The sequence below is a fragment of the Lissotriton helveticus genome, chromosome 5_1 (assembly GCF_964261635.1).
Source record: "Lissotriton helveticus chromosome 5_1, aLisHel1.1, whole genome shotgun sequence".
NCBI classification, from domain to species: domain Eukaryota; kingdom Metazoa; phylum Chordata; class Amphibia; order Caudata; family Salamandridae; genus Lissotriton; species Lissotriton helveticus.
The window spans coordinates 1885898607-1885912473 of NC_136065.1; the positions used below are offsets into that span (position 1 = coordinate 1885898607).

The 13867-nt window shown below is 51.2% G+C and overlaps 1 protein-coding gene across 1 annotated transcript in view; it reads left to right on the forward strand.

The window, feature by feature from the left end:
- LOC144752821 (uncharacterized) overlaps positions 1 to 13867 on the forward strand; it is a 129214-nt gene that overhangs the window by 103169 nt on the left and 12178 nt on the right. The window contains exon 2 of the mRNA XM_078640669.1: positions 12135 to 12308. Within this exon, the coding sequence (XP_078496795.1) occupies positions 12135 to 12308 (174 nt within the window). The remainder of the gene's footprint in view (positions 1 to 12134; positions 12309 to 13867) is intronic.

A 13867-nucleotide genomic window follows, 5' to 3' on the forward strand; every position in this document is an offset into this window, starting at 1 on the left:
TAAATCAGAGATGGTGCCGACGCGCAGCGGTTGCACGTAGCGGGTGCGCTGCCGGCACGCCAAAGGCAAGTCCATCTGCGCCTGTCCGCGCCTGGTTGTCGCCAGACACCAGGACCCCTGGATCCGGAGTGTCCCACAGGCAAAGGTACACAAGAGAGGTATTGCTTGCCCTACCATCTACTACCACCTGTTGGGAACATACCTGGAATCCTGATCCCCCTGTCAGTGCAACATATGCAGCTTTGGGGCAAGTACCTGCTCCCGATTGCCCCCTACGACCCCTGGGTTGAAAGGCTTTGCCGTCAGCAGCCTTAACTGTAGATCCCTTGCAAAACACCATGCAGAGGTATTAGATCTTTTACAAGAAAGAGCCCCGGACATCCTATTCCTTACAGAAATTTAACTCACTACAGACTCTGTGGCCATCCCAGCCCTGGCCGTACCTACAGGCTATTCGATGTACACCCAGAATAGAGCAGGTGGGAGGGGAGGGTGGGTTGCTATCATACTTAAGTCAGGGTACTCCTGTAGCCTCATTCCTCAGAATATCCCTGACAGTGAAAGTGCTCATTTTTATGATTGAACTGACCATAATTTAACACTATCTGGGTTGCTTATATACCACCCACCGGGTATTCCAAGAAGCTCTAGCCAATACCGTAGCTACGCTAACACTAGAGACTGCCAATTTGAGCATCTTCGGAGACCTCAACTTACATCTAGACTACAAAGATTCTCAGGAGATCATCAGTTTCTTAGGAGATATGGCTGCATGCCAGCTGAGGCAGCTGATCGAGGGGCCAACCCATGTAGCTGGTCACCTTCTTGACCCCGTATTTACAAACCTAGAGTCTATGGAGGCTAACTCCCCCCCTTCCGATGCTCTGGACGGATCACTCTCTCATCTCTCTGCGTCTCTGTGTAGAAGGTTCCCCACTACAACTCTCTCGCCCGATTACTATGAAGCACCCATGGCATAAACTAAACCCCACGACTTTTACAGCCTGTTTAAACTCACACCATCCAGTCTGGCCTACAGATATAGAGACAGCGGATGCTGCCTTTAGGAGATGGGTCAATAATGCACTAGATCGTTGCATTCCGACAAAAATTACTCAGGCCAAGTGCACTTAAACCCATGCATGGTATAACGAGTCTCTGACGATAGAAAAGAAAAAATGTAAAATTCTAGAAAGTGCAGTGGAGAAATTCCTATAATCTCACGGCTAAATCTATTTACAGGAGCGCAGTTAAACTGTACCATAAATTGGTCCGGGATACCAAGCTAAGTTCTATGCTAATGTAATTTCCACCAGCAGCAATCCAACCAAATCCATTTTTTCCATTATGAAGGAATTGGTAAAACCCCTGCATACTACCGATAATGCTATATCCTATAACCTGCAATGCAAGACACTTGCGAAATTGTTTATCAGCAAAGTGGAACACATTTAAAGCACATTCTGTGCGAAGAACGCCTCTTCCGCTAATCAGAGGAACACCCTCCCGGCAGTTATGCCCTACTCCTCCAGGACCTTCTGCCATGTCCTCTAAAGATATGGAGACCCTATAGGCCAAGGTAAAATCAGGCTCCCCTGAGGACCCACTAAAACCTGATCTTTTTAGGAAATTTCATGATTGCCTCCTCTCAGAAGTCCGAGAGCTGATTAATAGGTCACTATCAGCTGCAGTGATTTCTAAGTCTTGGGAGCATGCCAAAGTCATCCCCCAGCTAAAGAAAACAACACTGGATGCATCTCTGCCTGAAAATTACCGCCCAATATCTCTGCTTCCATACCTTGCCAAAATTATGGAGTCTCATGTCAACTGCATCTTAACATAATACTTAGAAGCTAATCAGATTCTTGAACAGTCACAAAACGGCTTTTGGCCTAAACATAGCACGGAATCGGCGCTACTAGCAGTCACAGAGCAGCTACGGTCTGCTTTGTATGAGGGCAGAACCTCGGCACTGATCCTGCTGGACCTCAGTGCGGTCTTCGATATGGTCTCCCACAGGATTTTGCTATATCGGTTGAGGAGATCGGGGTCAATGGCAAGGCCTTGGACTGGTTCGCATCCTTCCTGACCGATCGGTCCTTCCAGGTCTCGGCTCTCCTCTACACCTCCAATGTCCATCCTCTAGGCTGTGGTGTCCCTCAGGGGTCTGCCTTAAGCCCCACTTTATTCAACATTTATGTCCACCCCCTAGCCCTGCTGGCCAAAGCCCGGAACATGGCTATGGTATTATATGCAGATGATACCCAAATGGTATTTACTTCTCTAGCAATACTAAACTAAACCAGGCGAAATTCCAAGGCGACCTTACAACCATCTCTGAATGGATGACCAATAACTAATTGCAACCACCGTTCCCTCTAAGGCACGCACGCGCGCGTGTGCGCACCGCTCCTGACCTCACCGCGCACCACCTCGCATGGAGCGCGTACACGGTCAGGACGTCGCGCTGCCGGCCGCTTTGAAAGAAGCGAGCGGCGCGAATGCGGCGGAGCGGTCGTGAGGCGTGCTGGTAAGGAGGTGGGGGAAGCGCTTGTAGCGCTTGAGGCTATGAGGGAGGGCGGGGCAGACTCTGGCCTTTTGTTTAAGTATTGCTGTTAATCAGAGCCCCTTCACGTGCTCCGATTAACAGCAATACTTAAAGAAAAGGCCAGACTCTTCCCCGCGCTTACCTAACAAAAGAGTAGACAGTTTCCAAACACAGCATGTGTTTGGAAACTGCCTATGCTTATTTAGGAAAGCGCGGGGCAGACTCTGGCCTTTTGTTTAAGTATTGCTGTTAATCGGAGCCCGTGAAAGGGCTCTGATTAACAGCAATACTTAAACAAAAGCCAACAGCATAGCTGCCAAGGTTTCAAATTGCTATGTGTGACATTTTCATAATTTCATTGTAATTTCGAGTGACACTTTATCGGAAGCAAAAATCAAGCATGAAACATATGGAGAAACATATAAATATCAAAAATGACACCCATTTGAGCAACAAGAAACTCTAAGAAGTGCACTAACAGGGAGGGGCCTGCCTGTGAAGAGCGCGCTGCTCTGCCAAACAATGCTGCCCGTGCTGAGTAGCGCCCTGAGTAAAAGCAACCACGAAAACTAAAAAAAAAACATCAGCAAAATCTCACGGTATGTGCAGAGATGAAATCCAGTGTGGAAACCAGCACATTTACACCATGTGCCAATGTTGACAACTTAGGCTCAATTATAACATGATCTTGTTGTGTGACAGCCAGCCTTGCAGCGCTAATAATTGCTACATTAATGGCATCCTACCTAACCTACACACATACTGATTATAACACAGGGGTTTCGTTTCCATTTAGTTGCCTCTGTTTTATGCTACTAGTATCGGAGTGTTGTAGTACATAACAGTTGCAAGCATTGATGCACCACCAGAGCACGATGTGCGGACATGATTTTCATTTACATAAAAATAAGTGACACTGAGTGAGTGACCGGCGTCCCGTGTGCAGCGCTGCGTGGGGGCTAAGTGACTTACTTTAAGTGACCTGCTGCTGCCCAGCACTGCCAGTGCTGTCTCGATAAGGCAGAGCAGCTGCTGCTGTTCACTTGAGTCGGTCGGGACACACTCCTCGCCTTGTCCGCTCCTCCCCAGCCGCGCTCGTCCTCCTGGTGGAGCCGGCTGGGCAGCCCAGAGAGAGCTGACTTTCGCCGGCTCAGCTGCCTGCCAGGAGGTCAAGTTAACTGCTGCCTGCTGCACCCTGGCTGGTTTTGTGGGGCGCAGGCGTCCGGCCCGAGGGCAGAAGGGCACCAAAAACAAGTGGGACAGAGGGCAGAAGGGCACCAAAAACAAGTGGGACAGAGGGCAAAAGGGCACCAAAAACGAGTGGGACAGAGGGCAAAAGGGCACCAAAAACGAGTGGGACAGAGGGCAGAAGGGCACCAAAACGAGTGGGACAGAGGAGAGAATGGCACTAATGGCACTGCTTGAACAGAAGAGACTGGATAAGATGTTATTGTAATCATATAAAGATAAAACCCATAGTCTGCAAAACAAAAAGTACTAAACAACTGTAATTCATTTAAAGAAGAAACAAGAAAGACAGGTCAGATTAGCAAACATGAAAAGTAGGCAAGCACCTAGATACAGGGTTTAAGATAATAGCCTGGCTAACATCTCTTCATCAACCTACGACAAACAAAATCTAAATTGTCACCCTGTTATTTTCTCCTACTTTCTCTATCCAAGGTATTGAATCCAACTTAAGTTACCTGCTTCTTAGATGATACACCCTTTATTTCATTTGCCTTTGCCAACACTTGTTTATTACTTTCATTTAAGATAAGGTTTCTTATTTGACTGGAAAGGATAACCCCTATCTAAGAGATCAGGGAACCAGCTTCTTCTATTCTTCTATTTACACTCCCTGATCCCTGAAAGATTTAATCAACTCTTTTCTCATAAACCTAGTAAAGACGGGTAAAGTGTTCAGTAGTGAGTTCATAAGTGTTGGTCGCATTCAAGTCTGCTCTAATAATAGCGACTGCTACAATTGTTTGTTTATGTTCTTGAGACCGTGAGTTGCAGGCACTTAGCAGCCCGTCTTGATTTACAATTAGTTTCCATTGCTCATCAGCATCTCAGCTGATCCCGGGCTTTTCCAAAGAGAACTGGCTGCGGTGCATATTGAGATGGAAAATTCCAAGGCAGGGCGGGTTCTGACTATGGAAACTTCGTTGTTCAGGGAAGTATGCAATGAAGTTAATAATCTGGTTTTGATAGCAGGGGGAGAGAGTCATGCACTATCCTATCGTGATGTGTGGAAAGTGAAGGTGCTAGTTGATTATCCTTACAATTTCCCACTCATAGGGCCAGATGTAGGAACCTAATACCGTTTGGTAATGGCCGAAATTACCGAATTTCGGCCATTACCGACCAGTATTAGGCATTTGGGATGTAGGTGGCTACATTTCAGAATCGGTAATTTACCGAATCAGTATTTAAGAATTCGGGAAATTACCGAATTCTTAAATACCGATTCGGTAAATTACCGAATATAAAATGTAGGAAGCACTCAAGTGAGTGCTTTTCACCTGTAAGGATTTGTTATTTACCACCAACTACAAGTTGGTGATAAATTACAAAAACCGTTAAAAATCAATTTTGTGCTTTTTTAACAGTGCCATGTGGCAGAGGGCATGTATTGTGCCACATGTGCACCCATGCACTATTCAGGGGTGCAACAGGGTGTCAATGTGACACCCTGCCACCCTTGTAGGTCTTCCCCCTTATCGATTCGGTATTTACCGAATTGGTATTCCCTATTCATTCCTATGGGCCTCCGAATCGGTATATACCGAATTTTACAGATTCGGTAAAAATTACCGAATTAATACCTACATACCATTTACCCATTCTAAAATACCGAATCGGTAAAATTCGGTATTTTAGAATAGATAAATGGTATTTACCTACATCTGGCCCTATATGACAAGTTAAGAAAGTGTAGTGTAGTATTAGAGTAGAGCAGGATGTGTGGCAAGGAAGAAACTCATTCAATTGATTGGCATAATTCAGATAAGGATTTTTTTAAGGACGGCTAATAAAGTGAGAGGGATCACACTGCCTGCATACCAGTACACAACAAGCCCAGATGCATTGTGGTAAATGCAGTGCACTACCAGCCCCGCAAAAATCTTATTTTAGATCGCATTCGAACCCAGTGCAAATGCAGAAACTCAGTTTACTGGAATCAGATACATTTACTGGAATCAGATAAGATCAATTATGAGCTTGGCACGCCTTTAGAGAGTTGTTCAGGTCATTTGCTATGGATCAGTCACAGTATTTCAGTCTTCTCACCACATGTCTTAATAGATGACCCCTTTAATAGGGCTCCACTGTTAGCACTATTGTTAGCCTTCCCTGGTGATGTGAACACAACTATTGAAAATTGAAACAATCATTGGATTTCTTGGGCTTCTTGTGTAGCTAATAACTCGATGTTCAGAATGTTGAGGAGATCCATAGCTGCAGGTACGGATGGCTGGATTATTGAAATGGCCTTTTGTATATGTTTAAAAAGTTTTGTATGTCGTCAGGCTCAAAATCATCGCCATCCCATTTGAGAAACATTAAATGAACTGTGTCCACAGATCAGTGATATTCGCTACTCTTCCATTTGTTCCCTCTTTCTGAGTTTAACTAGTCATATCTTGACTCAAACGTTTGATTATACTTTGGTTTCTAACTTCCCCTTCTGTTTGCGTCAATTTTGTTTGTTTTTGCAAGTAATACTCTTTAGGTCTCGGACCTAAAGGCTGCGCTTGCGCAGTCTCCGGTCGGAGATTTAATGAGTTTGAGTACGGGGCTTGAACCCGTCTCTCTCCTCCATCCCTCCTCCATTGGCTGGCTTCCAAAACGGAGGCCAGCCATTGGAGGAGAGAGGCGTCACTCCAAAAAAACAAGCCCCGTCTCTTTCGGATTCAGGGGCGTGTTTTTGGCGTTCTTTCGCCCTGTGATGTCACCCGTCACTCAGAAGCCAAAACACGCCCCCGAATCCCAAAAATTTCAGAGTTGCGGCCGCCATTTTTTTTTCTCGTCTGCCGGTGAGGATCGTCTTGTTTTTGAAGGTCCCGAGCGGAGCCACGTGGAGGTGGGTGAGAAAGTAAGAGTATAACGAATATGCTCACCCAATGTCGTAGCCTGAGAAAAGCCGAGGGACAAATTACCATTTAATCAGTTCTCGTCCGGATAATCGCGGAATCTATTGCAGAGTTTAGAAAGAAGTGTTCAGACATGGTGAGATTCGTCCAGGGTAAGTAATCAGCCCCTGGGAGGTGTGTTGCGGGGAGGGGAGCGAGTCTGCAGGCATGGGGGTGGCGTCTGCAGTGCGCCGGGCGCAGCCAGTCTCACTCGCAGCCGGGAGGGAGCGCATGGAGTGAGTGCTGCAGCAGTGCGAGGGAGGCTTCGAGGCGGCGCCTGTGTCTTCAGAGGGTCTGTGCTCCCGAGGGTCCTGCCTACAGCTGCGCCGGAGGGTCCGCTCCCTGTGGAGGATCCCTCCCGCCCCCACATCTGCCCGCAGGAGGGTGCCACCGCCTCTCCCCCCTGCAGATCTGCCTGCAGGAGGGTCACCGGCAGGAGGAGGCATCGCCATCATCCACAGGAACACCATCCGCATCACGACCAACACCGACGATACCCTCGCACCCGCCGAACACCTGCACTTCCAGATCCACATCAACCCCAAGACCACCCTCAGAGGCACCCTCATCTACAGACCCCCGGGACCACACACACAATTCAGCGAAGACATCGCCGACTCCATCAGCCCGCACGCCCTCCCCTCCGCTGACTACATCCTCCTCGGGGACCTCAACTTCCACCTGGAGAACAACAACGACCGCAACACCACTATCCTGCTGGACAACCTCGCAAACCTCGGACTCAAGTAGCTGGTGACCACCCCCACCCACTACGCCGAACACACACTCGACCCCGTGTTCTCATCCAGCAAGGACATCACCTTCAGCCACGCCACCGGACTCCACTGGACGGACCACAGCTGCGTCCACTTCAGCTTCAGAAGGACCACGATCCACCACCAACAGCAACAGGTTGCACGCAGAAGCTGGAACAAGATCACAGTCGACCAGCTCGCGACTTCCCTGAGCAAAAACCCTCCCGCCGGCGCAATGCCAGGCGGCCACCAACCTAACAAAGTGGATCAGCAACTGCGCAGACGACCTCGCCCCTCTGAGGACCCCGCCTAGCAGACCCGGCAGCAAGAAAGCCCCATGGTTCACCGACGAACTCAAGAGCTCCAAAAGGAACTGCCGAGCCCTCGAGAAAGCCTGGCGCAGAGACCCAACACCGGACAACATGACTGCCCTCAAGCTCGCCACCCGAAAACACCACCAACTGATTCACGCCACCAAGAAAACTGCTTTCAAGGAACGACTGGACAACAACGCACACAACAGCAAGGAACTCTTCAACATCGTTAAAGAGCTCTCCAACCCCAACGCCGGAAACAACGACATCACCCCTTCACAAGACCTCTGCAACTCCCTCGCCTCCTACTTCTACAACAAGATCGCGGCCATACACAACAGCTTCAGCACTCAACCGACGCACGCCACGACCGAACCACCGCCCCCCACCACCACCCTCCGCGCCTGGACTCCGATCAGCACCGAAGACACCGTCCGCACGATGAACTCCATCCACTCCGGTTCTCCGACCGACCCCTGCCCTCACCACGTCTTCAACAAGGCCGATACTGTCATCGCACCCCACCTGCGGGACATCATCAACACCTCCTTCAACACCGCTACCTTCCCGGAGAGCTGGAAGCACGCCAAACTCAGCGCTCTACTTAAGAAGCCATCAGCCGACCCCACCGACCTCAAGAACTACCGCCCCATCTCGCTGCTCCCGTTTCCTGCAAAAGTTATTGAGAAGACCGTCAACAAGCAGCTGGCCGCCTTCCTCGAGACGAACGGATCCCTCAACCTCTCGCAGTCTGGATTCCGAGCCAACCACAGCACCGAGACTGCCCTGATCGCAGCCACCGATGACATCCGAGCCCTGCTCGACAACGGAGAAACAGCGGCCCTCATCCTCCTAGACCTCTCCGCGGCCTTCGACACTGTCTGCCACCGCACCCTAGTGCAGCGCCTCAGCAACGTCAGAATCCAGGAGAAGGCACTGGAGTGGATCATCTCCTTCCTCGCCGGAAGGACACAGAGAGTCCGCCTCCCCCCGTTCAGGTCAGAAGCCACCGAAGTCATCTGCGGCGTTCCTCAAGGCTCCTCGCTCAGCCCAACCCTCTTCAACGTCTACATGAGCCCCCTCGCAGCCATCGCACGCCAACACAACCTCAACATCATCTCCTACGCCGACGACACCCAGCTGATCCTCTCCCTCACCAACGACCCCACCGCCGCCAGAGCCAACCTACACGAAGGGATGACAGACGTAGCCAAGTGGATGAGGAACAGCCGCCTGAAACTGACCTCGGACAAGACGGAAGTCCTCATCCTGGGATCCTCACCCTCCGCCTGGGACGACTCCTGGTGGCCCCCCGCCCTGGGCAGCGCACCCAAACCAACAGACCACGCACGCAACTTGGGCTTCATCCTGGATTCCTCCCTCTCCATGACCAGACAAATCAACGCCGTCTCCTCGTCGTGCTTCAACATCCTGCGCATGCTACGTAAGATCTTCCGGTGGATCCCCACCGAGACCAGGAAGACGGTCACCAAGGCCCTCGTCACCAGCCGTCTCGACTACGGCAACTCCCTCTACGCCGGTACCACCGCCAAACTCCAGAAGAGACTCAAGCGGATCCAGAATGCCTCAGCACGACTCATCCTGGACATCTCCCATCACAGCCACATCTCCGGACACCTGAGAGACCTGCACTGGCTCCCGGTCAACAAGAGAATCACCTTCCGTCTCCTCACCCACGCACACAAAGCCCTGCACAACCAAGGCCCAGGATACCTCAACAGCCACCTCAACTTCTACGCTCCCACACGCCAGCTTCAATCGACCGGCCACGCCCTCGCCACCGCCCCCCGCATCCGAAGAGCCACAACAGGAGGAAGGTCCTTCTCCTACCTGGCCGCCAAGACTTGGAACTCCCTCCCGACCCACCTCCGCCTGACCCAGGACCACCTCGCCTTCAGGAAGCAGCTCAAGACCTGGCTGTTCAAGCAGTAGCGGACCCCCCCCTCCCCTAGCACCTTGAGACCCTCCGGGTGAGTAGTGCGCTATATAAATGCCTTGATTGATTGATTGATTGATTGACCGGCTTCGCTGCGTCTCCCGCCTGCCGGAGGACCTGAACCCGCGCCTCGGATCCGGGCCACTCTCTGGTCGCCGCTGCCAGCTCAGGGATCGCCATGGGGGACGTGATTTCCACTCACCTGGACGAGGGCAGGCGGCAGTACATCTCCGGTAAGAACCAGTGCCACGTGCCGCTGCCCCCACTGGGAGGGGAGTTTGGGGGCTGTGAGGAATAGGGGTGAACGCACTACAGACCATGCACGCATGTTCATTAATGTACCCGCTGCCCTGGGCCCGCCCAAGGAACGTGACCGGTTTCTACTTCAGTCATACGGGCAGGCCACCTTCACTTCCCCAGGCTGTGCAGTGAGTCCGGTCACTGAGAGACGGGCACTCCGTCAGCGAGAGCGATTCACTCTGAGCACAGCATTGTAGGATTGCATATTCATTGAAATGTACTCAGACCGGTCCCTGAGATGTCCTCACTGTGATCATGTTTAAAGGTGCTCCGTGTGCAGTGAACGGTAATCACACTGTACAGTGGGGTGAGTAACGCCGCGGGTGCTCACTGAGAGGTGTCGGGGTGCGCCGAGATTAAGTGGCCACGGAGGGTTACTCGCAGTGAGACTGTTCATGGGCATTAAGGGTGCGCTCTGACAGCGTCACTGAGGATTACTAGGATGAGACTAGAACTGAGAACTTCCCACTTTCACTGAGAGTTCTTTAGACTGGTCACTGGGGGTGATTCAGAATAGCCGCTGACATTTCCCTAGGATGGGTTCTCCAGAGAAATTGAAACTGGTCACCGAATGTTGGCCAGAGTGATCACAGGGATTTATGCAGCCTGGCCAGGGAACAGCTCAGAGTGGTCACTGAGAGCAGCACGGAGTGGTCACTGAGCGTTGCACAGAGTGCTCACTGAGAGAGGCAGAGCGCTCACTGTGATTTGTATGTTCACGGAGTTAGGCTGGTAACTTTCATGGGTGCTGAGGCTAAACTTCAATGTAAAATGTGAGCTGCGCGTGCGCATAGCCCGGCGCTCCCGCCTCCCCCGGGCTTGGTGGTGAGCGTCCCGCTCTGCTGACACCGCCTCCTGGTTACAGCCAGGCGCCCTCCTCCCTGGCATCTCCGCTGCGACCAGTCCCAAGCCCCGACGTGCAGGCAGCAGAGGGCAGCCTGGCATGAAGGCCTCCCCATGTCTAGTTTAATTCATCCTGCCTCGTCCTCTAGCACGCCTTGTTCCCACAATACTTCCCTTCTGACCCTCTGATGCTGCCCGCCTCCTCTTCATTGCCTCAAGCCTCCGGCGTGCCACTAGCCCACCTCGGCTCCACCCACCTTTCCTCGGTTCCACCACTTCTGCCTTGATTACAATCACCCTCCCTCTGCCCCTGCCTTGGTTCCACCCACATGGTTCCACCACCATGATTTCACGCCCACTCTATTATCTGAAGGAAGACCTCCCTTTACTGGAAATTCTATTCTCCTTGACTATGGAAGTGCCTTCCCAGTGTGTTCTTGTGGTTGGAGTGTTTAACATTCACTGCTGTATTATCCGTGTACTTGTGTTTGGTACCTTTTTGTAACTTGCACACACCACTTTCCTTTGTAACACACAGTGTGCTACCTCTCACATTTTGTTTACCTTTGATACTTGCACAAGTGCCACTATAGCCTACGTTACATTTATTCTTGTGCCTGAGTGTCTAGCTTATTTTGCAGTATTATACCTCTTTTTGTACTTTGTTTTCTCTTATAACCTGCACACTTGTCACTTTTTCCTCATGACACCTTTGCTACCTCATGTATTTTGTTTGCTCACAATTGTCACTTTTACCTCATGTAACTTAACGTCTGCTTTTGTAATTTGTTCACGTGTAATGTTCTCCTCACGTAACAGTTCTGTTCCTTGTGTGAAGCAAATGCAGAGGTCCTTAAGGTGCTGGGAAACCCCAAATCACAGGGTGAGTGTTTGCAGAACACAGTCACTGTTTTTTAGGTTGTAATGCCTTTGAGTTCATATTTTACTTGTGTGGGTATGTTTGTGATGGCTCTGACCCACTTTAGTCAGGGAGGAATTTGCAGTGTTCTGGGTTTCTATGTAATTTGATCTGTTAGGTGGCTTTTCACACATTGAATTGGAGATCTCTGCCTCGTTCACAGTTGCTAGATGGGTCATATCAGTAATATTCATTGGCAGTCTGGGATGGGACAAAAACCTGACTGGAGGTGGTGGGGGGGTTTTGGGGAACTTGGACGATCACGTTGTTTAAAGTTTGTCACTGTTAATGTGTACTCGCCAGCCTGGCACGCTGCTGCAGCCGGTGACTGCTCCTCTGAATTCTTCTCTCCTCCCCAGAGCTTAACACCAAGATGCTTGGCTTTGACGAGTTCTTGCCCATGCTGCAGACAATTGCAAAGAACAAGGACCAGGGTACCTACGATGACTTTGTGGAGGGGCTGAGGGTCTTCGACAAGGAAGCCAATAGCTCTGTGAAGGGCGCTGAGCTGCGACATGTACTAGTCACTCTGGGTAAGAGGCCATTTTGGCACACTACTATTTTAAAGGCAGAGTATAATTGACTGCTGAACACCCAGCCCCACTGCAGTGTTCAGGGCCCCCCTTTCTGATTCCGAGCTTAGGTTTCTACCCACGGCTGGATATTACAGTTAATGTGCCCTGTTTCAGCCTTACAAAGTGTCCTATTAATCTCATTTAACTGTACATTCTTTTGGGGCGAGGGAGGACGGGGACACGGTGGGTTACAAGTGGTTTTTGGATTGCCCCTTCTACAGGCTAGAGCTTTGACTGACTAATAGTTAGTCTTGGTGACCCATGTCCTGGAAATTTGTGGCTTCCTCCTCTTGTGGGTAGCAGCCACTTCAGAACATCTGCTCTGTCTGGTTTTACCCTGGTGGCTGGCTAGTCTCACCAGCCAGTGCTGCTTCTGTGGCGGAAGTGTATTTGGTGGGTAGGTGCTGGGTCTGAAGCTGTGCGTGCTGCTGCAGTCTGGGCAGTTAATCTGGCAGGTGTTTGATCGAAGCCTGTGTGCATTTTTGTCCTTTCCTTTGTGCAGGTGAGAAGATGTGTGTCTGTGTGTGGCTCTGTCTGTGTGTGGCTCTGTCTGTGTGTGGCTCTGTCTGTGTGTGTGTGGCGCTCTGTCTGTGTGTGTGTGGCGCTCTGTCTGTGTGTGTGTGGGGTGCTCTGTCTGTGTGTGTGTGTGTGGGGCTCTGTCTGTGTGTGTGTGTGTGGGGTGCTCTGTCTGTGTGTGTGTGTGTGTGGGGTGCTCTGTCTGTGTGTGTGTGGGGGGCGCTCTGTCTGTGTATGTGTGTGGAGCGCTCTGTCTGTGTGTGTGTGTGGGGCACTCTGTCTGTGTGTGTGTGTGGGGCACTCTGTCTGTGTGTGTGGCGCTCTGTCTGTGTGTGTGTGTGTGTGTGTGTGTGTGTGTGTGTGGCGCTCTGTGTGTGTGTGTGTGTCGCTCTGCCTGTGTGTGTGTGTGTGTGGCGCTCTGCCTGTGTGTGTGTGGCGCTCTGTCTGTGTGTGTGGGGCGCTCTGTCTGTGTGTGTGGCGCTCTGTGTGTGTGTGTGTGTGGGGGGCGCTCTGTGTGTGTGTGTGTGGCGCTCTGTCTCTGTGTGTGTGTGTGGTGCTCTGTCTGTGTGTGTGTGTGGGGCGCTCTGTCTGTGTGTGTGTGTGTGTGGCGCTCTGTCTGTGTGTGTGGCGCTCTGTGTGTGTGGCACTCTGTGTGTGTGGCGCTCTGTCTGTGTGTGTGTGTGGCGCTGTGCCTGTGTGTGTGTGGCGCTATGCCTGTGTGTGTGTGGCGCTCTGTCTGTGTGTGTGTGGCGCTCTGCCTGTGTGTGTGTGGCGCTCTGTCTGTGTGTGTCTGTGTGGCGCTCTGTGTGTGTGTGTGTGGCGCTCTGTGTGTGTGTGTGTGGCGCTCTGTCTGGGTGTGTGTGTGTGGCGCTCTGTCTGTGTGTGTGTGTGTGTGGCGCTCTGCCTGTGTGTGTGTGGGGCGCTCTCTCTGTGTGTGTGGCACTCTGTGTGTGTGTGTGTGGCGCTCTGTGTGTGTGTGTGTGGCGCTCTGTCTCTGTGTG